The sequence below is a fragment of the Mycothermus thermophilus genome (assembly GCF_041956435.1).
Source record: "Mycothermus thermophilus strain CBS 625.91 unplaced genomic scaffold VTJ04scaffold_7, whole genome shotgun sequence".
In the NCBI taxonomy this organism is placed as follows: domain Eukaryota; kingdom Fungi; phylum Ascomycota; class Sordariomycetes; order Sordariales; family Chaetomiaceae; genus Mycothermus; species Mycothermus thermophilus.
Window position 1 is genome coordinate 45544 of NW_027191433.1, and position 23968 is coordinate 69511.

General features: G+C 55.0%; 11 protein-coding genes across 11 annotated transcripts; 4 read left to right on the plus strand and 7 right to left on the minus strand.

Annotated features, from left to right (window-relative positions):
• Positions 1–57: 57 nt before the first annotated feature.
• VTJ04DRAFT_9565 (uncharacterized protein) lies at positions 58–2496 on the plus strand (the record flags this gene model as incomplete). The annotated part of the gene is made up of 4 exons (XM_069368126.1): positions 58–556; positions 612–1268; positions 1333–2407; positions 2463–2496. The coding sequence occupies 4 exons, from the start codon at positions 58–60 to the stop codon at positions 2494–2496; spliced, it is 2265 nt and encodes a 754-aa protein (XP_069214301.1).
• Positions 2497–2520: 24 nt separating this feature from the next.
• On the minus strand, positions 2521–3641 carry VTJ04DRAFT_9566 (uncharacterized protein; the record flags this gene model as incomplete). Its single annotated transcript, XM_069368127.1, has 2 exons — positions 2521–2700; positions 3567–3641. The coding sequence occupies 2 exons, from the start codon at positions 3639–3641 to the stop codon at positions 2521–2523; spliced, it is 255 nt and encodes an 84-aa protein (XP_069214302.1).
• Positions 3642–3750: 109 nt separating this feature from the next.
• On the minus strand, positions 3751–5356 carry VTJ04DRAFT_9567 (uncharacterized protein; the record flags this gene model as incomplete). The annotated part of the gene is made up of 2 exons (XM_069368128.1): positions 3751–4505; positions 4558–5356. The coding sequence occupies 2 exons, from the start codon at positions 5354–5356 to the stop codon at positions 3751–3753; spliced, it is 1554 nt and encodes a 517-aa protein (XP_069214303.1).
• Positions 5357–6884: 1528 nt separating this feature from the next.
• Positions 6885–7787, minus strand: VTJ04DRAFT_9568 (uncharacterized protein; the record flags this gene model as incomplete). The annotated part of the gene is made up of 4 exons (XM_069368129.1): positions 6885–7153; positions 7228–7271; positions 7345–7494; positions 7582–7787. The coding sequence occupies 4 exons, from the start codon at positions 7785–7787 to the stop codon at positions 6885–6887; spliced, it is 669 nt and encodes a 222-aa protein (XP_069214304.1).
• Positions 7788–10065: 2278 nt separating this feature from the next.
• On the minus strand, positions 10066–10951 carry VTJ04DRAFT_9569 (uncharacterized protein; the record flags this gene model as incomplete). The annotated part of the gene is made up of 4 exons (XM_069368130.1): positions 10066–10340; positions 10406–10449; positions 10507–10671; positions 10761–10951. 4 exons carry the CDS (start codon positions 10949–10951, stop codon positions 10066–10068), a joined length of 675 nt encoding a protein of 224 aa, XP_069214305.1.
• A 1180-nt stretch (positions 10952–12131) lies between these two features.
• VTJ04DRAFT_9570 (uncharacterized protein) lies at positions 12132–12530 on the minus strand (the record flags this gene model as incomplete). The annotated part of the gene is made up of 2 exons (XM_069368132.1): positions 12132–12285; positions 12373–12530. 2 exons carry the CDS (start codon positions 12528–12530, stop codon positions 12132–12134), a joined length of 312 nt encoding a protein of 103 aa, XP_069214306.1.
• Positions 12531–13846: 1316 nt separating this feature from the next.
• VTJ04DRAFT_9571 (uncharacterized protein) lies at positions 13847–14755 on the plus strand (the record flags this gene model as incomplete). The annotated part of the gene is made up of 4 exons (XM_069368133.1): positions 13847–13930; positions 14005–14030; positions 14095–14308; positions 14375–14755. 4 exons carry the CDS (start codon positions 13847–13849, stop codon positions 14753–14755), a joined length of 705 nt encoding a protein of 234 aa, XP_069214307.1.
• Positions 14756–15030: 275 nt separating this feature from the next.
• Positions 15031–17529, minus strand: VTJ04DRAFT_9572 (uncharacterized protein; the record flags this gene model as incomplete). The annotated part of the gene is made up of 4 exons (XM_069368134.1): positions 15031–15169; positions 15222–17317; positions 17370–17437; positions 17502–17529. The coding sequence occupies 4 exons, from the start codon at positions 17527–17529 to the stop codon at positions 15031–15033; spliced, it is 2331 nt and encodes a 776-aa protein (XP_069214308.1).
• Positions 17530–18727: 1198 nt separating this feature from the next.
• Positions 18728–19541, plus strand: VTJ04DRAFT_9573 (uncharacterized protein; the record flags this gene model as incomplete). The annotated part of the gene is made up of 5 exons (XM_069368135.1): positions 18728–18875; positions 18942–19021; positions 19082–19176; positions 19239–19329; positions 19386–19541. 5 exons carry the CDS (start codon positions 18728–18730, stop codon positions 19539–19541), a joined length of 570 nt encoding a protein of 189 aa, XP_069214309.1.
• A 266-nt stretch (positions 19542–19807) lies between these two features.
• On the minus strand, positions 19808–20285 carry VTJ04DRAFT_9574 (uncharacterized protein; the record flags this gene model as incomplete). The annotated part of the gene is made up of 3 exons (XM_069368136.1): positions 19808–20070; positions 20137–20156; positions 20245–20285. 3 exons carry the CDS (start codon positions 20283–20285, stop codon positions 19808–19810), a joined length of 324 nt encoding a protein of 107 aa, XP_069214310.1.
• A 1768-nt stretch (positions 20286–22053) lies between these two features.
• Positions 22054–23616, plus strand: VTJ04DRAFT_9575 (uncharacterized protein; the record flags this gene model as incomplete). Its single annotated transcript, XM_069368137.1, has 1 exon — positions 22054–23616. The coding sequence occupies one exon, from the start codon at positions 22054–22056 to the stop codon at positions 23614–23616; it is 1563 nt and encodes a 520-aa protein (XP_069214311.1).
• Between the last annotated feature and the right edge of the window lie 352 nt (positions 23617–23968).

Below are 23968 nucleotides of genomic sequence, written 5' to 3' on the forward strand. Positions count from 1 at the left end.
AGTTATCATCATCGCAACGACCGAGGTGCCGTAGGCCTCGCGGGCCTCCTAGCAAAGATGCGGCTCCCATCCTTCCGTCCGCTCCTCCTGGGAGCGATCCTCTCGAATTTTGGCCTCACCACAGCCCGGGACGACATTCTACGATCCAGCTCGCTCAAGTCCTGCCACTCCACCGCATCCGGTTTCAAAGCCAGCCTTTTCGATGTCGTCTTCACCCCGAATAACAATTCGCTTGCCGTCGACATGATCGCCACCTCCTCCATCGAAGGTTATGTCGTGTTTGATATCCGCGTCTTCGCATACGGCTACCCCGTCATTGAGACCGAGGTCGACCCTTGCAAATCCAACCTCCCCGGCATGTGTCCCATGACGTCCGGCAAGATGAATAACCCGTTCAACCTGAAGCTCGAGAATGCGGCCGACCGGATCCCTGGTATCGCCTACACCTTTCCCGACCTGGATGCCACCGTGTTGGTCTTTGTCAACTTCACCGAGGGAGACCGCGCCGGCCAGAGCGTGGCTTGCCTCGAGACGGATGTCTCCAACGGAATGACGGGTGGGTTCCTGGCGCTTGGCTGATCTACATCTCGTGAAAGCTGACATTTCTCTAGTCGACCTGCTCGGTGTAAAGTGGGCTTCGGCCGCTGTCGTCATCCTCGCTCTGCTCTCGTCGGCTATTATGAACGCCTTGGGTTTCCCTAATGCCGCCTCTCATATCGCTTCCAACACCATCTCCATGTTCGGTTACTTCCAGGCCCAGGCCATGATTGGCCTCTGTGCCGTGCGGCAGCCGCCGGTCGTCAAGTCGTGGACGCAGAACTTCCAGTGGACCATGGGTGTGATTAACATCCCGTTTGTTCAGGACATCCTCCAGTGGTACCAGCGTGCAACCGGGGGTGAAGCAACCACGATTCTTGACATGCTCAACATCGTGTCGGTTCAGGTCGAGAAGGTGAAACGGTCTGTGCCTATGATCGAATCGGCTTCTGGTCTCGTGAAACGGTCTGCCAGCGGCCTTGCCAAGCGTGCTATCGAAACCGAGTTCGGCAGCTACGTGGTGTACGGGATCCAGCGCGTCGCCTTCCGCGCTGGCATCGAGACTACCAACCTGTTCCTGACCTGCATTACCTTCTTCTATGTCTTTATGATTATTGCAGCCCTCGGCGTGGTTCTGTTCAAGGTGCTTGCCGAACTCTTGGCCAAGTTCAGAATCGTCAAGGGTGATGCATGGTTCGAGTTCCGCGCAGGCTGGTTGACTGTGCTCAAGGGTAAGCCGTCTCCCGAGAATCCAAGCTTGGTGTCAACGTGCCCCACGAAACTGACACAATATAGGCGTCCTCTACCGATGGGTCCTCATCGGCTTCCCCCAAGTCACCATCTTCTGCCTGTGGGAGCTCACCCAGAACGACTCGGCCGGCGCCATGGTGCTGGCTGTTTTCTTCTTCTTTGGCTGTCTCGCCACGCTGAGCTACGCTGCCTACCGTGTTGTCCGCATCGCGCGTCGTTCTCTCTCCCTCCACAAGAATCCCGCCTACATTCTCTTCTCAGACCCGCACGCCTTGAACAAGTGGGGTTTCCTCTACGTGCCCTTCCGCGCGTCCGCCTACTACTTCATCGTCCCGCTCATCGTCTATACCCTCCTCAAGGGCATGTTTATCGCCCTCGGCCAGCGCGCCGGAACAGTGCAGGCCGTGGCCCTTATCATCATTGAAGCTGCCGCCCTCATCACCGCTTCGGTCCTGCGCCCCTGGATGGACAAGAGCACCAACTCGTTCAATATCGCTATTTGCGCCATGAACTTCATCAACGCCATCTTCCTGTTTGTGTTTACTGACGTGTTCAACCTTCCCCGGCTCGTGATTGGCGTCGTGGGCGTCGTGCTCTGGATCGCCAACGCCGCTTTCTCGCTTATCCTCCTCCTGATGCTCATCATCACGACGGGCATCATCCTCTTCCACAACAACCCGGACACGCGTTACCAGTTCATGAACGACGATCGCACGTCCTTCATGAAGTCCAACACTCAGATCGCCACAACCAGCGAACTCGACGCGCTCGGCGCCACGGCCCGCGGTGATGGCGCGCTCTTCAAGCACAGCATGGAGGACGACGAGTCAGGGCCGGGCCGCTCCGGGTCCCCTGCCTCCGGGCCCTACATCCACTCGGCCCGCGCCTCCATGCGCCTCGACTCTGCGCGCAACTCGATTCGCAGTTCCTTCCGCGCTCCCATCGATCCCGTCTCGGGCACCTACCCGGCCGAGCCGAGCCACCTCAGGGGCAAGCCCAGTGGCAGCATCCGCGCCCCGAGCCCGTTTGGCAACCACCCGTCGGGCTCAACATCGAACCTCACGGGTAATCAACATGCCCAGGCGCAGGCTGCAGCGAGGGCCGCGCTTGGTGGTACGAGGTGAGTTGCTCCGGTGACCTTTCATATCAGGTTGATACTGACGTGGCTTGTGTAGTGCGTGGCAGAAAGGTGCCGGGTACGACCACTGAGGATGGTCCGTAGTGTTCGGGTCTCTATTGCATGAGATGTATTTCCCTTTCTTTTGTTTTCTCTCTTTTCCTGTTACTCCCTTTAGTGCTGTGTCGATGGGTCCATGAGAGCAGCGGGGTGCGCATCCATTGTTGCTGTGTTGTCGTTTTTTTCGTGCATATTACCTTCGATTCTGGGCCTCTCTGGGATATTTGATTTCTGGGCTGGGCAGAGTAAAGATGGGTTGGGTGGGTCGGGTATTTGTGTACTTTGTTTTTTTTTGTTCAGGGATACAAGCCGAGTCAATCAGTCAGTCATTCATTCCTTGATAGATGGGGTTTCTTTGTTTGGTTAGATAGTTGAGGAATTGATGTTGGGTTTGAAGAAATTGCTTATTGTGGTGTCTGTGTTTGCCTGATGGCGATGTCGAAAGTCAGATGGAGGGTCAGGGTGTGTGCTAAGATGGAGAGGACTTGGTGGCCGAAGCTTGTTTCTCGTGGTTGAACTGCCAGTTTTCCATTGTTGCCTGATAGACTGACTGGTATGTTGTTTGTACTTCATTCCATCGTACGGTTTCAAGCCCATGACACCTTTTCCTAGACGTACTGTGTGTATCTTCGCCTTCAAGGACTCAAGGATGTGAACTCATGCTCCGTTACCCTTGAAAAGTCCCAGGCGTATCAGCCTATGACAGCGTAGGTACTCCCATTTCTTCTTGATCTCCACATATCAGAGAATCTTGTCATGTTATGCCGTAAATAGGGCAAGTAGAAAAATGTCTCGGCGGTATGACTCATTCTTTTTTTGCCATCACGCAGGACATGACTGTCAAGTCCTTCCATAGATCCTACGCTTCCCGCGCTCGCTGTGATCTTCAGCTCAACTGTCAACTGTCATTTCCCATGGCCGTTTCGTCAAAAGAAATCATCCGCAAGAGCGGCCAGCATCTCGTCACGGAATACGCATTGTAAGATAACCAAGCACCAGGAACCTGAGCCAAGTAGCATGGGTGAAGGACAAGATAGATATGTCAGCATAGCATTACAGTTACACATGCAAAAGCCTAGATGCAATAGCCTAGATGCCTAACCCCAGAGAACCTATGCTTGACCGCAAAGTTAAGAAAAAAGAATATGACTGAAAGAATGCTAAAGTGAAAACCCATCACCGTGATAACTTGTCCTCAAACACGTCAACGTCGCAGTCATACCCCCGATACCCCAGTCCTGATGCACCATGCCACAAAATGCCCCTACCCCCTATTGTCTGTCAATTCAATACCCTCCAGACCTGGAATGACTATGCCCCCTCTGCGGGTGCGCAATCTTCACAACCGCCTCGCTGGGATGCTCGAAATCAATATACGCAGCACTCCCATCCGGATGGCGAATCGCGGGCGGCGTTCCGGGAGGCATAGGCCAGGCCATCTGCCCGGGGGACAGCGCGGCGCTGATGGCGCTGACGGTGCTGACGGTGCTCACGCTTCCGCGGCTGACATGGCCCCCCTGGGCGGGCCGGCCGGCGCGTGGGTCGGGCGGCTCCTGGACGGGCCGCGCCGAGCGCACGGATCCGGGAGCGAGCATGGCGCCGGCGATGTGCATGTTGCCGACGCTCGGGGTCGAGGAGACCGGGGACGGGGTGAAGCGTTCGTTGGCGGGGTAGGATGAGTCGGAGAAGACGGAGATGCGGTTGGCGTCCTGGCGGCGAGGCGGGGCGGCGGCGGCGGCGGGAATCAGGATGGTGGACGGGACGCTGTGCTGGGCCATGGATGGTTGTCGTGGTGGTGGTGGTTGTTGTTGTTGCATAGGGGGCGAAGGTTGTGTGGGAGCGCGCTGAGGTGCCGGTGGTGAGCTTGAGCCTCCAGCAGGCGGAGGGACTGGCGTGATCAGGTTTCTGCCCATGTTATCGGGCCCTGGGGTGTCGATGCGATCGAACGGAGCCGACCCCCTGAGTTTTCCAACGAGCGCGCGTATGCGTCGGCGGTTTTGGAAAAGAGCCAAGATGAGCAAGAAAAGGAGGATAAGACCGACTACATCATGATTAGTCCAACGCCCCGAGAAAATTCGTTTGACCCAACTGACCTATCAACCCGGCGATGCCTCCCGGGGAAAGACCACCGCCCCCTTTCGATCCCCCGTCTGTATTCTGGCTGCCTGAACTGATAGCGTTCGTGTCGGAACCAGGTATCGTCGATGCTGAAGGGTCGGCAGGATTCAGAACCCCCGTTGGGAATTGCTGCCCAGAACCAGATCCTGACGTCGGATAGGCGCCATTTCCTGTGCCTTCGCCCGATGACCCATTGCCATCCCACGATCCACTGCCGTTGCTGTTGCCGCTGCCGTTACCATTACCACCATGCCCATTGCCATGTCCATCGCCATGACCATCCCCCGACCCGTTCTCCCCCGTGCCGTTCCCCTGCGACGGCCCCGTGTTCCCGCCGTTTCCATCCTGATTTCCTTCTCCATTCCCTCCATTCCCACCGTTCCCGCCGTTCCCGCCGTTCCCGCTGTTCCCACCAGGCTGATTGGTGTCGGGATTTGACGTGGGCTGCGGTTGAGAAGTTGGCTGCGGCGACTGTCCACCCCGATTTGTCGTGGGCGCGGGAGGTGCCGGTGTCTGCGTCGTCGGAGGCGGGTTGGGTTTAGGAGCCTGAGTTGTTGTTGGTGCCGGTGCCTTGGTGGATGTGGTTGAAGTGGTCTTGGAAGACGTCTTGCTCGTCGATGTTGTCGTTGGTTTAGCAGACGTTGTCGGCTGACCGGGCGGCGCTGGCCATGCCGGTGTCGGCCATGACGGAGGCTGCCACTGTGTCGGCGGAGGAGGTGGCGGCCATCCCCACCATTGCCGGTTTACCAGCCGCGGACCGGCTGCAATGGGCATTCTCACGACGTGCCGAGCCCAAGATTCAGTGTTTGTCTCACAAGCCCATCACCCGAAGCCTCAACCCTCACCAATTCTCACACAGTAGGCTTGGAGTGAGTGAGTGTCGATATTTCGGAGTAAAACGAGTGGACGGCTGTCACCAACCGAAAAGAACGAATGGATGGCGCGTGAGGCGGCGCGTGAGGAGAGAAGGAGAAGGAGCCTCACGCGGCGGTGTTGGAGGGCATGAAGGTGATTAAGCATGGCTGATGAGCCCTCGACCAAGCCTGGTCCCCCGAGCAGCGTGGGATTGACCTTTGGCCTTGCGACCTAGCTTGGGTGCGGAAGAGGCAAAGCTGCATTAGCGACGGCGTTCCTAGCTGGCGTCCCCCCTGTTGCGTGCCTGGCGCTTGACCCTAAACCAACATCCGCACGGACAACTGCGCGAGTTAGTGGGAGGCCGATGCGACGCGAACAATCTGCAGAACGTCTGTCAAACAAACAACAATCTTGCCAAATCCGCGTCTATATTGTTAGACGTTTGGTCCTATCCTAGACGGGGCAAGCAGAGAACTCGACGGTTTGGCCATTTTTGCCCATCACACCAACGATGGGATGGCAACGGTCGAATGTCATGTTGGGGGTCATTGAGGTGACGGTGGTGTTGGTCGGATCATTCGCATTTCCTGGGACCACCCGCCATCTGCCGACGTTGGAATTGGCGGCACAGCAAGCAAAAACAGAGGGAAAAGGGGTCAAGCCCGAAACCCCCGTGCCATTGCATTCCCGGAGGGTTGTGTGACTGCGACCTTGGGGCGGCTTGAAGGAGCGCAGCGTTGCATGCGGCGTCGATGATGGGGCGCTCGGGACACAACCCCGGGAGGTGTGCTCGGCCTGGCGTTTTTCTCAGGGAAATTGAGGATTGTGGCGTTCGACAGCCGTTTCCACTTTGAGCTTCGTGGGGTTCAGCCCACTTCACGGCGTTTTCTCACCACGTGGGGACTTGGCCAGAAGGGGTTAGTCGCAACTTAAACCCATGTCAGTGATTCAAACTCAAGACAGACAACAACACTCATATAACACTCCAACCGACAGAGCAGTGAGAGAGCCTTGGTCGCTTGGCTCTTACAAACCGCATTGAACATGTGAGGGAGGGATCTCACAGAGGCTATGGCTTGGGAGCACGTTGAAGAATCTCTCATCCTGCGGCCACATCTCAGACGCGCTAGGGGTGATGGGAAAACAACGGGGTTGAGTGAGATGGCGGATGTTGGTCTTCCAGAAAACCTCAAGACAACGCTCTAGCTACTGCCCGAAATTCATCCCATACCTTCCCCCTATAGTCCTCAAAACTCAGAGATGAGAAACCGGAATAACACCGCGAGTCCAAAGGACGAAAGCCAACCGCTGCTCACCCCGAGCTGTTCCCGGCCACTCAGCGAATCTTGACTCCTATTTTACACCATGATCCTCCGTTCTATTCTCCTGTTCTCCCATTCGCCGTCCAACTCAGCCCCAATCACTTGAGCTCGTCATTCCCGTGATATCAAGAGTGCAGGCCCCATGCCTCAGACACCACGCTGACCTTCTTGGCGTTCCCCAGCGATGCCTTCACCATGTCGCGGATTTCGTTGCGAATCCTTTTCAGGTCTTGAACCTGGAATGGGCTCCGAAGAATGCCAGTGTTATTAAACAGAGCGCGGCAAAAGCGGACCTTGAGAGTTTGTAAGTTCGGGGCGAGGGCGCAGGCCGTGGTTAGGTTCCCAAGAATCAAATCAAACTCGGCCTGGTTGGTCCTGTAGCCGATCTCACATTCTGTCATTGGGCAAAAACATCACCGGATTAGCTCGATGGATGTTAGAAAACACGGAAAGGGGCTGGGTACATACGGAGGTGACGAAGTGAGTGGGCATTTGTGCGAAGACGCCGCAGCCTACAGGTCAGATTAGTGTTAGAAGGAACCAGCCACGGTTATGAAGAGCCTCTTAATGATCTGGCAGACGTACCACTCGACCAGGACAATGATTGGGTGCTTCTCGGTGGACCTTGGACGTCTGCCAATGCGGAACGTATTGATGACGTAGTACTGGCGGCGTGCTTCTGTCGAAACAAGCTTGTTGACATAGAACAGGCTCCGCCGGTTGTAAAACAACTCCCTATGTGTTGTAGACAGTAAGCAGATCAGCTAGCTATTGTGCTCTGTGATTCTAAGCCCCCATGGCTCAAGGGAAAACGCTGCTTACGCCACAAGTCTGGTTGGGACAATTGGCTTGTCAAGCTGAAGGACAAGGTTGTAGACCATAACTCGGATCTCCGGCGGCAATGCCAGAAAGTACTCGAACCTCGGGCCCCCGACCTCGCCGGCCGTTGTGGCTGTTCCAGGAGTGACGGGCATCACGGGCTTGGACAGCAGAGCGAGATTCGTTTGAACCGGTGTAGCGGTCGACATGGTGGGCCTGGAAAGTCGTGAGTTGCCAGGTTATGATATCGTCAGGTATGAGAAGTCGCCTGGCTTGACGAACTGCAGGGCTTGAAGGTGTCAAAGAGTGGAAGGTTGACAGGCGTGAGAAAGATCGAGGCTTGGAGATTCTCAAACCTTTGAGGATTGAGCCGCCGAGAGAGATTTGTCGGCATGGAAGGTCGCCAGAAAGAAAAAGTCGAGAGTCTTTTCAAGGGCGCCAAAACTTTGGGAGTTTACTTTCTCCGCCGAGAAGAGTGGTCTCCGCCCCCTCTGAAGGGGTTAACTGGGTGTTTGTTCAGTGAAAGAGTCAAACTGCCTTGTGGGCTTGTTGGCAACCTTACCTCCATCCTTGGCGTTCCTCGGCGACTGAGCCTGAAGTTCACCTCTATGATTCATCCCCAGTCTCCATGTCAGGCAGGTCAATGGCGCCGTGAAGGCTGCCGATGGTGCAGTTCTTCACCGACTAGATGTGACGATCAGTTCGCTGACGATACGATCTGAAAGGTATGTCTCATCCTGTCCTGGTAGCGGCGCTGTCTTCTCCTGACAGCACAAGTTCTGGTGTTTGGTGGGTGACAATGATGTATATAACCTCACAGCCTTCTCTCCGACTTACAATCTGCACCCTGATCCTCCTCTCTGCCGTCCCGCGCCGCAATCCTTCCCCTATTTTCCCCCCATCACGCGTGTCCGCAACCCTTGGAGGGATGAGAAAGATACACGCTGACCGTGACGTTGCCAGGTGGCAGTTCGGCTACTTGGCAGGCTTGTTCGCGTAGCTTCTCCAGGTTTTCGATACCAAACTTGACCCAGAGTTCGGGGAAGCCTTCAGGATAAGTAAACAAAAATGGGCTGCAAGGGACCTTGATGATTACCAAGTTCGGAGCGAGCCCAAGGACTACAGCCAGGTCGCCAGGAATGCTGTCAAACTCGCGCCAGGCCGCACAGGGGTCGACAATGCACGCTAACAGGCCAAGCCATCTTGAATCAGCATCATGGCTAACATCGCAACACATGAAAGGGACTCAATACGCACCTAGATGACGAACTGAGGCGGCATTCGTGCCAATATGTTGCAGCTTGCCGAGAGGTCAGCATCTGGAGGACCATACACGGATCTACAATGTTCTATGAGCGATCACCAGACGTACCAATTGGCAGCGCACCTCGCCGAGATCAGCTGGCCCTCCAGATGTTTAGGTCTCCGGAAGCCGAAAGTGTTGACGGAATGAAATTGGTGCCGTGCCTTTGCCGAGACAAGCTTGCTAACACGAAACAGGCCGAGCGGAGGGCGGGATGGATATGTGCTACATATTATGGGAGAACTCATCAGTCCCTATTCCTCTGGGGTCATGAGGGACCCAAAGAGATGAAAGTAAGTCACCCCTTACCTCGACTCGTTGGACATAAATAAGGGCTTGTCGCGCTGAAAGACAGCGTTGTATACGATGATTCGGATCTCGGGGGGCAGTGCGAGAAAGTACTCGAACCGCCGGGCCCTGTTGGCCCTTGCAATTCTGTATCGCTCCATCGCCATCTCGACTCTCGTTTTGGGCGGTTTTGTGGCTGACATGATTGACATGGGAAGTTGGCTTTTGGCTGCCAGGCTGATTTGACTGTTGCTGGGTCGAGGCAACCGTTGTCAAGTTGAAGTTGTGACGTTGGCGGGACAATCACCGGGGGCGTTGATGAGAAATGTTCATATGAAGACACCGATCTTGATGCTTGGGTTTGCTTGCCATTGTGTCGGCATTATGAACCTTAGGTCGGTTGTCCGAACCGGCCTAGGTTTCGAGTTTGAAACCTCAGATGACCCTATATTATAAGGTTCAGCTGTGAAGGGTCATCGGCCCTAAGGGAAGATGATCAGCGGCGAACTGAAGGTGATGAGTTCAGACGAACTAAGTTGTACTATATAGTGTGATGAGCGATAACTTGATCTGGATGGATTGAGGTACGAACACTTAGAGTCTTTCCTCTTGATTGCCGATGAACCCATTCTTGGTGGCGCTAGACGTGCCAGGTGACGGGAAACGGAGAAGAAGGTTGAGATGCCAGTTGCAAGCCATATTGACAGAAAACATCAATACATCGCTCCAGCCACTGTCCGAACTCATTGTACGTATGTTTGCCTCCGAATGCCTGATGCCGAGGACACCGTGTCCCAGAGATGCAAACCTGATCACCGCCAGTGCAGGAAAAACCGATCGCCGATACTCCATTATGTTCTCCAGTCCCGACTGTCTTCTCCCACCTGGCCCCATCACTAACACCCGTCATCGTTTGTGGTGTCAGTTAAAAGTCGATAGATAACATGCCACGTTGTTGGTCTTAAGGTTTCTAAGCGACAGCCTCGCCACCTCCGGATGTCCCTGCACAGCCTTTCCACGACTTCAACCTGGACTTGATTGGGGGGCCACTGCAGGTGAGAGCAGTGCATTGTAAGGATCTGCAGGTTTGGTGCGAGCTTGTAGACCATGGCGAGGTTTTCAGGAGTGGATTCAAGTTCCCATGGTTTTGTCATCCAATTGAGGAGGCACCCTGTCAAGACAAAGTTGTCCTAGGTTAGCACTGTAGGCTTGAGAGAAAATGGACTCGTCACATACAGATTTGACGAACTGAGTTGGCATTTAGGCCAATCTTCCGGAGCCTGTCGGACAAGTCAGCGCCAGAACCTCAGTCAGTACCTAGGTAACGCCAAATCTACCACTTGACCATGCGGGAGGCTGAATCCTCGGTATTGCTCCAAGTATACTCCAAAAAGCTGAATTTGTTGACTGCGTACAACAGGTGTCTTGCCTCGGTTGAAATGATCTGGTTGGCGAGGAACAGGCCACGAGTGTTCCGCGGAAAGAAGACTGGGTCACATGACCTACGTGTTGTCAGCAGACAAATCAACCGTTCGTATATTGTTCTCAGACGAGGCGAGGCATTCATGTGATGAAGGACATGGCTGCGTACCTCAAAGGGTAGGTGACAGTGATGAACCCAACCCAGAGGACACACATGTATATCATGACTCGAAGCTCCGGAGGGAGAGCCAGAAAACACTCGAAGCGCAGAGATTCGATGGCCGGATGGGCCTGGTCGGTCGTCTCGTCGGTCATGGCTGGCATCTTTTGCTTTGTCTCAGATGGAGGGGTGGTAGCCATGACAGGCACGGGAAGTCGATTGTTGTGTAGAGTTGCGAAGCTGTGAACGTGGTGAACCTGGCGAGGATTGTTACTCGGGTAAGCTCTTCAAAGAGTCCCTGAGCTGACTGTGAAAAGAAAGAGTCGGGCCGAGATGTCAGCTCCCAGCCTTTAATGCTTGGAGTTGCCTGCTATCGAGAAACTTAGTCAATAGGAACGGAACCTTACTTTGGGTTTCAACCATGGCAACTCGGATGACCGTAGATCAAGGTCAGGGTACCTTGCTGCTGGGAATTGACCTTTCTTTGTTGAGCAGATGAGATGGAATCTGACCAACTTTCAGACGAAACGGTATTGACATCTTGACATGAATTCTGAGTACTGTACAATCTGCAACCTTTTGGCCCCAGTCTTAGAATCATCCTGGTCGTCTTCTCATAGATGGCGCTGGATATGTGAAGGAAGAGTATCACGGCGGTCACGGGTCGTTGGAATCCACGCTGTGGAAGAATCCCTCTGAGACCGACCAGCCCGGTTGTGCCAAATTATGATGGCATACCATACAATTGACGTCCAGATGTCAGATATGCAACTTTACATCCCGAGTTGGGCGCTCAGGGGCCTCACATCCGAGAGCAGCATGGCAACCGCTGTGTGAATGGAGAAGGCTGTTTGGTATTTGCTCCGACCCTGCCTGGTATGAACTTGAGGGTTCCACGTCATCGTCCCTATTGCTGTCTCTCTTGACTGCCGCCACTCGATCGAAACCCGGATCACCACTGACAAACCATGCGGAACTTGACAGTTTTCCCAAGTGATCGCTCCACAGCTTGCCGGACTCCCCTCCGCAACCATACGAAATCTTCAGCCTTATAACGACTGAGCCACAACTGTGCCGAATTGAACAGGCATGGGCAGTATTGGAACGTGAGCGTCTGCAAATTTGGGACAAGCTCACAGGCCTCAGCTACATTTCCGGGAATGTGTGCGAGTTCGTCAGGGCTTGTGAAAAAATCGACATTAAACTCTATCTTCTCGAGACACCCTAGAATTAGCGTTGAGTCACATACGTGAAAGAGTTGGTACGTACCGATAGAGCGAACCGATTCAGCGTTTGTACCAACTTTTCGGAGCCTAAGGAAGTTAGATTAAAGAGGAACAAGCAATGGTTGATAAATATTCCACGGTTCAGGGACAATCTTCAGGCGTACCATTTGACCATGAGTTCGGCTGAGGACGTTTGGTTATATTCCCTTCTCTCAAACTTGAAGGTATTGATGGCATAGAATTGGCGTCGTGCTTCCGTTGAAACAAGCCGGTTGACGCAGAACAGGCCCAGGTCGAGGAAGTTCTCACTGGGTATCTCGTGTAAGCACACAGCCCAAGCATTATTCTGTTGGGTGATTCGAGGGTAGCATAAGGTTTGAGCAATCACAGCTTACACAACACCATTGGTCGGCCATATTATACTCTGCGGGCGGTGGAGGACAAGGTTGTAAACCATGACCCGAAGCTCTGGCGGAAGAGCAAGGAAGTATTCAAACCGCGGGGATTGAGGGCCCTCATTGGACTCGGCGGTTAAACTTAGCGTGATTGGCATATTGAAGGTCGTCCGCGATGGTGCGGTCGCGGAGGTTGGATGTGGTCGCGGAGGTTGGGTATGGTTGTGGAGGTTGGGTGCGGCCGCGGAGGTTGGGTGTGGTCGCGGAGGTTGGATGTGGTTGCGGAGGTTGGGTATGGTTGTGGAGGTTGGGTGTGGTCGCGGAAGGCTGGCGTGGTCGCGGAAGTTTAGTGCGGTCGTAGATGTCGCGAAAGTCGCAGGCATGGTTAAAGATTGTTGGTCGTCAGGTATGAAAGGTTGTGTCCTGAGGCGCCGCTCAGCACTGGGCTGTGAAATGTTGCAGACCGCTGTGCCGTGTCCGTCACTCGGACAAAACTGATTCCAGACGACAAGCGCCGCATTGACCGGTTTTGATAAATCGAATGTGTAAAACAACGAACAACAGATTGGTTATATTTAAGTCAGCTTTCGAAAGCACGCAGATATCTTGCTTATACCAATACCACTCTCGGGCTATATGCCCATCCTCCTCTTGGAGTGATTCATGATCTCACAGAGGCCAGACACGGGCTGAGCACCAGACACACCCTTGGATATCAACTCGGGATACAAAGCAGCAGCGCATGTTGACAGAGACAATTAAGGATGTGTCCAGATAGTATAAATTCCATGAGGCTTTCATAAAGGACAAGGAACAACAACTTGTCCTGAGTGCCAATGACTCTGCTGAATCAGGTATCCATAGAATCAAGTCTCTGCAGCTACATCGAGGATGTGGGAGAAGAAGGAGGGACAAGACATGCCGGGGGCCAAACCACCAGATATACACCAAGACTTTGGAGATTTCCTGACCCTGTATATGGCCGTCCTATGTCAGATGGAAAGCCTAGAGTGTTGCTACACTGACGTCTCGTGATGTTTTTTCCAACCTCGCCATGTTTGTCTGAATGTGACGGGGTTGGTGTTGCAAACGCTCAAAAGTGGGCGTTGTTACAGGAAAGCAATTGCCAGAGAGACAATTAGATATCACATCTGGCTCATCTTCAGCCTGCAGAGCAAGCAAGCACTTGAGATCGGTGTCATTGGAAATATGTTGTTTGATGGAGTGTTGTCTCTGGTTGTCTCAGGCGATGATGTCATCGGACCTCTGGTCCCGGCAAGTTCCATTTGCCAGAGTCCCCGGCGGTGCCCCATCGTCGCCCTTTCCCCGGACAACCGCGGGGCGCGACCAATTTGGGAAAAGTAAACAAAAGTGGAGACCCTCCTGCATCCTCCAAACCTCCTGCTCCAGACACTTGGGATCGTTCGGCTTCATCAACCAGCAAGTCCAAAAACGCATCACAACCACCGGCAAAATGTCATCCGCAGCGCCCGAGAAGGACAAGTCCAAAACCCACAAGCTCTCCCTCAAGGGGAGTGCGAAACTCGTCGCCGAGTTTGTGAGTCTCAACCCCAACAACCCAACCCCAACCAACGATACATCGCAACATGCTAACCCATCCCTTTCATCCAGTTCCAATACTCCATCCACACGATCCTGTACGTCCAAAACCCTTCCCTCGCCAATCTAACCCATCCGGCCATCCCGCTAACACCCCGAAAGCTTCCAGCGCGGCGTCTACCCCGCCGAAGACTTCACCGCCGTCAAGAAATATGGCCTCAACATGCTAGTCTCGTCCGACGACCAGGTCCGCGCGTACATCAAAAAGATCATGTCGCAGCTGGACAAGTGGATGGTAGCTGGCAAGGTTCAGAAGCTGGTCATCGTCATCACCGACAAGGACACAGGCGAGCACGTGGAGAGGTGGCAGTTCGACGTATGCTCCTCCCCAACCTCCCTATCCTCTCAGTCTGTTCGCTGACCACCCTCTCACCAAAAACAGGTCCAAATCCTCAGCAAACCAAAATCTTCCAAATCCTCCAAATCCCGCTCCGCCGCCTCCTCTTCCAAAGGCGACCAAGAAAACGATTCCGCAGCCGACAAACACGCCGCCGGCGAAGCGACAAAAACAGAAGCAGAAATCCAAGCCGAGATCGCCGCCCTGTTCCGACAAATCACCGCATCCGTGACATTCCTCCCGCAGCTGCAGGGCGACTGCACCTTCAACGTGCTCGTGTACGCCGACGCGTCGAGCGAGGTTCCGGTCGAGTGGGGCGACAGCGACGCCAAAGAGATTGTGGGCGGTGAGCGCGTCCAGCTGCGCGGGTTCAGCACGCAGAGTCACCGCGTTGATACGCTCGTGAGCTACCGGCTTGTTGAGTAATGGGCAGGATGGGAGACTAAGAGATCATTGCTGCTTGGTATGACGTTGGTTTCACATGACGTTCCTGGACTGGAGTTTGGAGTTTGGCGGATTTCACTGGGCTGGATATGCGTGGGAAGGGAAAGATGGTCGAGTACGTAATTTACCTCGTTGTCATCACAAAGCATTTCATTTGGTATGTCATCAGTCATTGAGGACCATCCAGGTCATCAGCTCAATGCATGAGCCCCGAGTACAAGACGCTCAACGCCTATCCGAGACATCCCCCGGCTTGTCTACACCCTCTTGAAGAAGTAGACGTAGGCAAACTGCTTCATCTCATCCGCGTCCACAACCTTAACCACCTTTTCATCATTGAACAACACCCATGAGACCTCATTGCCGAGCTTCTTGCGTATGAATGCCACGTAGTGCCTGCTATGGTTAGCCGAGTCGTTTCGTATGAAATCGAGTTTGTCCAGCTTACCCTGTGTGAATGCTTGTCCCCTTGTGGCACACGATGGATTGCAGCTGGAAGTTCGCAGGCAGCTCGCGGCTGCCAGGTTCGCCGGCAGCTGCTCCCTCACCGGCGGGCGCCTCGTCGGATGTACCCTCGTCATCCGGATGATTGAACAGCCACTCAATGGCACGCTCAACATTGCCATTGGTCTCCTTCAGGGCCTTGGTTGCGCGAGGACCGCTGAAACCCATGGCGTCCAACATGGCCAGCGCCTCCGGATCCGCAGTGTACGCCGTGTTCGCCCCCCCGGAGAGGTCAACCGGAGTGTCAATATCCGGGTCATCCATGTGGCCAAACAGCCACTCCATGGCGGCGTTCGCGTCGCTGTTACCTGTGGCGTGGAGCGCTTTCTCGCAGCGGACCCGTGGGAATCCCATGGCCTCAAGCATGGCGAGGGCTTCCGCGTTGGGGACAAATGCTGGTGCGCTGGTCGCCGCTTGCTCTTCGGGAAGAAGCTCTTCGTCTGGCTGTTGACCCTTGGAAAGGTACTCGTCAAGGGCGAACGGCTCGTCGCTCACAATCACGGGAACGTCGACTTTGATGGGCACCCAGTTGACGACGGCCATCTTGCGGGCGTTGACGACCAAAACCTCCGGGAAGGTCTTGAACAGTTGCTGCTTGATAAATCCTTCCTTGCTTCCACACGCCGCGCAAGTCAACTCGACCTTTTCCGGGGCCGTCACCGTGTCGAGACACTGCTTGAGCTCCACCGGCTTGTATTTGGCCTCTTGGCCCTCTTCGGCGGGCAGCTTCTCCAGAGGGACGTCGATGAAGATGCTGTCGTGCTCGTTGCTTGTGTATCGGACCTTCTTGCACCCAAGGCATTGCAACCGTTGCTCCATCACAAAACGCATAGCACGTGTTGGGTCCGGCTGTTCGGCGGTATGCTTGGACCGGGTAATCAGTTTGACGAGGTGCTGGAGGAGCTCAAACGCGTCTTGCTGGCGCATGGTTGAGAACTCCTCGTGTCCCCTGCCAATGAGGTGCTTCAAGAGAGACGGCTGCAAACCCTTCTGGTGTGGCACCTCGGGCACGTGTTCCGACGCGCTCACATCCGAGTCTGGCTTTGAGTAACGACCAGAGAGCAAGCCGTCGCCGATCTTGCGCAGTTGCGTTTCCAAGTCGTTGGCAGGATCAGGCAAGGCAGCCGCCGAGTCGAGGACGGTCCCGTACCGCTGTTGGAAGGCGGGAATGTCAAAGAGGCATTGGAGGATGCTGGCTAGGTAGCAGCTGTTCCCAAGGTTCTTGAGTCCTGTCAGGCCGGGGCCAAAGATGGGCTTCAGCTCTTTGCCGTCGTCCGTCGTCATGGAAAATTCCCAACGCAAGTTCTGCTCGATCTGAAGCTCCGTCAGGCTCTTTTCGGTCTTCTGGCGCTCTGCCAGGATGATACCCCAGTTCGCCAGGTGGGTGTCGAGGTTGTCGTCGATGCGCTCCTCGTCGCAGCGGTAGCAGTAAACATCGGCAGTTCCCTCTGGAGTTATGGAACCGAGTTTGACAGCGACACCGTGGCCTGACTCTTTCGAATGCGCCAGCGCGTGCGAGTTGCCGCCAACACCGCCGAACTGGGCCCGTCCGCACCCGAGATTGCCGCACTCCAAGCAAAGCCAGAGGTTCTCCTTGAGGTCGCACTTGGAACAGTGACCCAGGTCTTGGTCCTCGATCTTTTGCGGTGGCCCCTGCTGGAGGGTGAGAATGTGTTCGCAGGTGGTCAGCTCCTGTTCCCAAGCCTTGACCTCCTCTTTCCTGGAGAACGTGTTCGCCTTCATGACGGCGTCGACAGAAGCCGCAATTGTTGGATCCGTTTTATCGATGTCGTTGAGGCCACATTCGTAGCATTTGACGGCCAGGGTCGTGTCGTAGCGGTCGGCTTCCGTCTCGGCAGCGATGGCAAGCTTGGACATCTTCAGCGGGGGTTCATCGCGGACGACCACCTTCCGGGTGCGGCGGATGTTGAGCGCCAGCGGATGCTTTCGAGAGTCGCTATGTAGTTTTCCATGGTTGCGGTCGCCAGAGCACCCTCCGTTGAAACACTTCAGGCAGACATCGAGCCCGGCAGGATCGTCCTGGGGATGGTCAGTGGGAGGGGAGGCAAATCTTCAGAGGAGGGATACCAACGATAGAATCAAAGCAGAGCGTGCAATCCTCTCTGTACACCGAGTCGGAGAAGGTCGGTGTAGCCAGGTCTAGCCATGTCAGCGTCACCTGGCACCGATTGAGACTCAAGATCTGGGGTGGGCGAGAACATACTGGCCGAACTCACGTGGGGACACGCCATGGCTAGGAAGTTTTGTGTGTTCCGACCCGAAATCAGAGACTTAACTACTGTCAAGTGCCAACGTCAAACGGCAAGCCTGTTCGTTTGCAGAGAAAGTTGATGTGGTGTTGCAGTCGACGCGCGTCGTGAAGCTCCCAGAGTTGCAGATGTGGGGGTGGGGTCAGGACGCCCGGGCTGGCAGCTCGGGCAGGCAGCTCAAGCTGGAACTGAGGACCTGGAGGCGGGGCAGCTCCTGCTGAGACTGCCTGACAGGCAACAGCCGGCACAGAATGACCCCACTGCCGCCTGCTTTTTTGTCGACCCATTCCCCTCCCTTTGAGAGGACACCTACTTGATTCCCATCATCCACACCCGACGGACAGGGAGCTTCAGATCCTTGCTCTTTGTTCAGAAGACATGATGATGTGTTTGTTGGACGTCCATATTGTTCCTTACGTACTGTGAAGAATGTGCAATACTCATTCCTGGCCACATTTCGGAAGATGAACAAACCGAATTTTGACCATCGCGGCGGAGGACCGAGCTGTTCCAGGTTTTCCGGTAGGCGCTGGATTCCAGTACTTTGAAGCCGTCAGATCGAACGGGGAATACCTACCGAGACGGGAGCACCCATTTGGGTTGCCCAAAACTAAGCTAGCTTAGAATCGTTTCGTCGATGGAATGCTGTGATGTCACCAGACATGTGGTTTGTCAAGACAATTAAATCGCGGGATTCCGCGGGAGTGTCTTGTAACTTGGCACGGCCTCCCCCGCCCCATCGCGAGCCAACGCCCAGCCTGCATCGGATCTGATAATACAGGGCCTCGGATTTCCGTTTATCAATCACCTAATCTTATCGCCGGAAAGTGGAGTTTTCCGCCGCTTGAGCCGACTTCGGGCCCCAAAAGCCCGCGTCATCCGCAGATCCGCAGCAGTGGGGGGGCGACACGTGCTAACGGAGGAGGCGTCTTTGTTGGTGGGAATCGGACCCGCTTTTGTTAACGCAGCTCGGACCAAGTCTCATTCGCCGCTCAAGCTCGGCCATCATCGACTTTAAGACCCGCATCCCGACGAATCTCGAGAATCTCGCTCGGCTTCCGTTTTCCCATTCCCCCACGACCACTTCAAAACTTGATATTGGCACCAAAAATCGCACGTCTCATCGCCATTTTGACGCCTTTCGATCCGCACGACATCGCTACGCATTCTCGCATCCATCATGCTCTCCCGGACTGTCCGCGCTGTTTCCAGCAGGGCTGCCGCCACCTCGCTGCGGCCCATCGTCCTTCCGGCCGCTCGGCAAATCGCTTCTCCTCAGTTCGCCCAGCCGCAACAACGGCGGCAGTACCACGAGAAAGTCCTCGATCGTACGCCGCAACCCAAGCGTTCTTCATTTTATTTTATATCCTGCTAACGTATTATTTCGCCTACAGACTACTCTCGTCCCCGCAATGTTGGCACATTAGACAAGACGGACAAGTCGGTTGGCGAAGGACTGGTCGGCGCGCCGGCTGTACGTGGCTCTTCTGCCCTTCCAAATCGAGCATACGAAGCTGACGATCAATTTACATAGTGTGGTGATGTTATGCGCCTTCATATCAAGGTCGACCCCGAGACGAAGGTCATTAGTGATGTGCGGTTCAAGACGTTCGGCTGCGGCTCTGCCATGTAAGAAGACCCGTCCGTTCCCGGCCTCTCTTTGGCCCATTGTGTTGCTAACATGCAAACAGCGCCTCCTCGAGCTATCTGACGGAGCTCGTTCGCGGCATGACGCTTGACGAGGCGGCGAAAGTGAAAAACACTCAGATTGCCAAGGAGCTGGTACGTAGTCTCAAGAGGTCCGGACTCGGTTTCGTCCACCACTAACGCTCTCTCAGTGCCTCCCGCCCGTGAAGCTGCACTGCAGCATGCTTGCCGAGGATGCCATCAAATCCGCAATCAACAACTATTACAAGAAGAACCCCGAGGCCAGGCCTACGAATCTGGCGGGCCGCGAGGCCAAGCTGGAGACTGCGGCATCAGCATCGGCGTAGAGACGAGTAAAAGATCTTGGAGATACGGGGGACTCTCATTAAAAGTACATTGTGGACTCTGATCCATCTGCATCACGGCGGGCTTCGCGTGGTTTGGTTTGACTTTGCATTTTTCGTTTCCTATGGGGCCTGTATCACTTCATTTGGCGCGGCGGAGTTGAGTTTTGGGGCGTCTGCGGTTGGCGTCTTTTCTGCCTCGATGATGAAGGCATCTTTGGAGGAGCGACTCGGATGATCAGATTGTATCATACCTTTGGGTCATAATCTTACATGCCCTGGATCATGATCACCATGTGATACGGATGGGTTTCGCTCTGGTGAAGAGATGAAGCGAATAAATAGGAAAAGCCTTTTTGATGAGTGTTGTAAACCTGCCTTTGATGAATACTAGGCTCGTTCACGTCCATTTTCGACTCGTCTTGACATCTTTGGTGCGGAACATTGGCAACTTGCCATCGACGGGATTCAATAAGCTTCGGCTGTCCCTCCAAGGACTCGCTGGGCATGACCCTTGGATCCAAGGGCTGAACTGCTCGTAGAACCATCAGTAGGCTAGGCATAAATCACAGCAACCGAGATGTCACGTCTTCCAAACCTTGTAACACGTCGAACCGCCTGTAAGCGGCACACGTTATGTCCTTCCCAGCGGCTGGGCTACTGCCATCTCACGAAGCCCTCCTCTCACGAAAGCTACCCCAAGCACCACGATGTACCCAGCTCCGTAACCTGGCCCCCACAGGGCATGACGCTGAGAGTATTGGTATCTCTGTCACACAAGTACAGCAGTGGATGTGGTGCTCGGGGTCGGGTATCTCTGACGTCCCAGGTCCGACAACCATGGGCGTTCTCACGGAGGGCCCTTCCTATCGCGCTCCAATGGCTGTATTAAAGGGCAGTTTGAGCATGCTTAAACTCGTGCAGGGTTAGCTTAGGCGTACCGAGCATATCCACACTCTCCTCCAAACACCCTGATGGAGAAACACACACCCAAACCCCGTCTTCGGCTCCTCAGTCGAGAAGGCGGAGACGTAGAGGAGAAAAGAAGATTGGTATGCCTTCCTCATGGGCCTAATGCTAGAACTGCATCGATATTGTGCAAATTCCATAAACCCCGGTCGACATGTCCTCTTAGTCCTCAGAGCTTATGCGCAAACTCGATGAAGTCGGTGTCGAGACACAACATAACTGCACCAAGGGTGTCTAGCCGGTTTCACGGCATATCCGGTAAGCGCGGCCTCCAGAGGAAGCCGTGTGATGGTTCATGTCGCGTGATGTCGAGCAACAACCATGAACTTCCTCACCCCGGTCTCAGTGGCAAGAGGCGCAACGGATTTTCTGACTGGTGATGACCGTTTATGCAGACCCGTTACACTGCATATTCCCATGGAAAAAACCTTCAGATCCCAGCCTAGCCCCGATTCGTGCCCCTGCTTCGGAATGCCAAAGAATTCGACCGAGAGTGGTAGGAGAATATGTCTTGCATGATAATGGTGGGCTTACAATGGGAGGGTTGACGACGGAGCTATCAGACAGCTTAGGGCTACACATTATGTTCAGTGACGTCAGAGCCTGTTGGCTCTTGGTCGGTGACGTTTCAGCGGCTAGCTAACCCGGCCGGCAAGACCATGTGTATCATCAACCTATCCCCAAAAGCGACATATCTTTTCACCGCCTGTGAGTTTAACTGGGCCAGGACAGGAAGGGACGGATGGTCCCGTGGCAACACCAACGTTCACAACAGATCAGCTGGGAAGGACCGGTGAGCAACCGCGGGGAGTTCTATGCCGAGGCAAGATCAAGGAACGGCCATTAATATGCCCGAGATACGCCACGATTGGTTTCTGGCCTCAATGTGTAGATCGTCCGAGTATAAGACTCATAACCTATTGCTGACCTACCAAGCTGTCTGTGATACCGAAAATGCGAAGCCATCGAGTCCTCACACACACACTCAATGCGTTCATTGTTCTCGCCCTTCGGGATGTCTTTGTCAGCGAGGGGACCCGCGACCTGTATGGAGCATAAAGGACCTTTACAACTCCACAGACTTGGGTCTCGCCTTGTCTTTGTATCTCCACCATACTCATGTCCTTTGTGTCGACGTCCCTCAAGAACCCTTTGTGAAGGGTCTCAAGTCATCAGATTGTTGAAACGAGACGAACACACCAAGAGGTCCAAGCCGTCAGAGGTCCCAATGACACCAGCAAGGCCATCATTGCTATACAAGAAGACGGCAGCAGGCCATTGCAGGACAGATAATCGCCGGGCTCTTTGGAGTATGGGACCCAAAGGTTCAAAGGCCGTCAGTTTTTCGTCCAAACATCTCGCCGGCGAAAACCCAAACCTAAGCGACAATCGGCAGGCTCAACGACGTTCAACCACCAACCCCCAGAGAGGCATTGGGTCTTGCTTTCCTCCAAAATTTCCCTGGCGCGCCACGATATTCCCCAATGCTCAACGCCACCATCCCACTCTCAGGTTTCGCAGTTGACATCACCAGTCACAGCGCCCAATGTCACCCATCGACTGGAGCCTCATCGAACCAGCCCTCTGGGTTGGCACCCCAATGCCCATTCTTCGTGACGGGTTCGGAGCAGTTGGGATGCGCTTCCGTGTTCCTCTCAAGCACGGCGATGAGACCGACACTGAGTACCTCGACCTTCATGCTGACCTGGTGTACTCGCTGCAGGATAAGGCAGTCGATGCGCCTTTCAGCAGCGACGTCAACACCCTACCAAAGTTCTTTGAGCGGGCCATGAAGATCGCCGGCGACACCAAACATCTCACAGTCTACTTGTGTGGCGGACCGGGAGACGGCAACCCGGCCTTTGCAAACCCCGAACTCAACCGCATCCTCCTGGCGCAGGGAAGCGCCGTGTTGTATCTCGACTACCGCGGCACGGGACGCAGCAGTCCTGTCAAAGGCGCGATCCTTCGTCACCGGTTCGGAGCTCTCAACGACCCATCCAGCAGCTCTGTTCGCGCAGCGGCCGACTACCTTTCGCTCTTCCGGCAAGACCACATCGCAGCCGACCTTGAAGCAATCCGTCTCTGTCTCGACCTCAGCCTGCGTTCAAACCCCCGTCGACAAGGCCCCGGCCTGCAATTCACCCTTCTCGGCCAGTCCTTCGGTGGCTGGATCGCCTTGACCTACCTCTCCTTCGCCCCCGCCAGCGCTCTTCGCCGCGTCTACATGACTGGCGGCATGCCACCCGCGTTCCGCACCCCCGACGACGTTTACTCTTCCCTCTTCCGCCGCGTAGAGCGCGCAAACGAGGAGTACTACGCCCGTTACCCGCAGGACGTTATTCGCGTCCGGGCCGTGACCGCTTGGCTCGCAGCACGCGAGCGCAACCCAGCGCAAGGCCCCGTTAAACTTCCCCCCGGCGGTGACCTGAAGCTTTCGGCGCGCGGATTCATGACGATGGGACGGCACTTTGGACGCGGCCCGGACGGCCTGGCGCATGTCCACGACGTGGTGGACCGGTTTTATCAGGACATCCAAACCACCGGCGAACTGTCACGTAGGACGCTTCGGCAGTTTGCGACGACCGGTGGCGCGGGGTTTCGGTTGCATGAGAGGCCGCTGTACGGGGTGCTGCACGAGGCGATTTACTGCGCCGGCCCGGGCGTGGCGTCGCGGTGGGCGGCGCAGCGGGTTGGGCGAGGACTACCCGGTGGTCATTGGGCCTGGCTGCGCGACGACTATGACTTTGGAAACTCAACGGCTGGGGAAGCGTTGTACTTTTCGGGCGAGATGATCTACGAGTTCATGCTGCGGGACGGGGGGCCGGAGCTGGAGCCGTTCTTGGAGCCGGCGCGGGAGTTGGCACGGCGCAATACGTGGTCTCGGATGTACGACGAGCAGCGGCTCGCGGGGAATACGGTTCCTGTCCGGCCGATGGTGTATCCGAACGATATGTTTGTCGACTACCAATTCTCGTTGGAGACGGCGTCGAGGGTTCGGGGGTGCCGCGTGGAACAGGCCCCGTCGAATTGGCCTCACGCGTCCGTCAAGTCTCGCACCCGCGAGGTGTGTAGCAGGCTGTTTGGCGCTGGACAGGGCTCTACCTAGAATATGGCGCGGGAGGGTTGAGGAAGGTTGGAGGAGGATTGTCATGAGACGGTTGTTTACTGCCCCTTTTCTGAGTCGGGTATCCAGGGCAACGACTTGTAACAGTGCGGATCACATGGTGGATTATATAGAATGGGGTCGGGAAGCGGGGGAAATAATGGTTATTATAGATGTAAGAGTTAATTGATGTCTTCCTTTTTACTGCGTGGTTGAGTGTTGTGATGTTTTTGCCTTGTAGTTGCGCCCTTTCAAGACGCTTGGCTGTGCAACCGCCATCTACCTGATGTCGCCTGCAGGTATGTACTGTATGTATGTACCTGATGTAGTCACAGATATTCCTAGGTACCCGAGT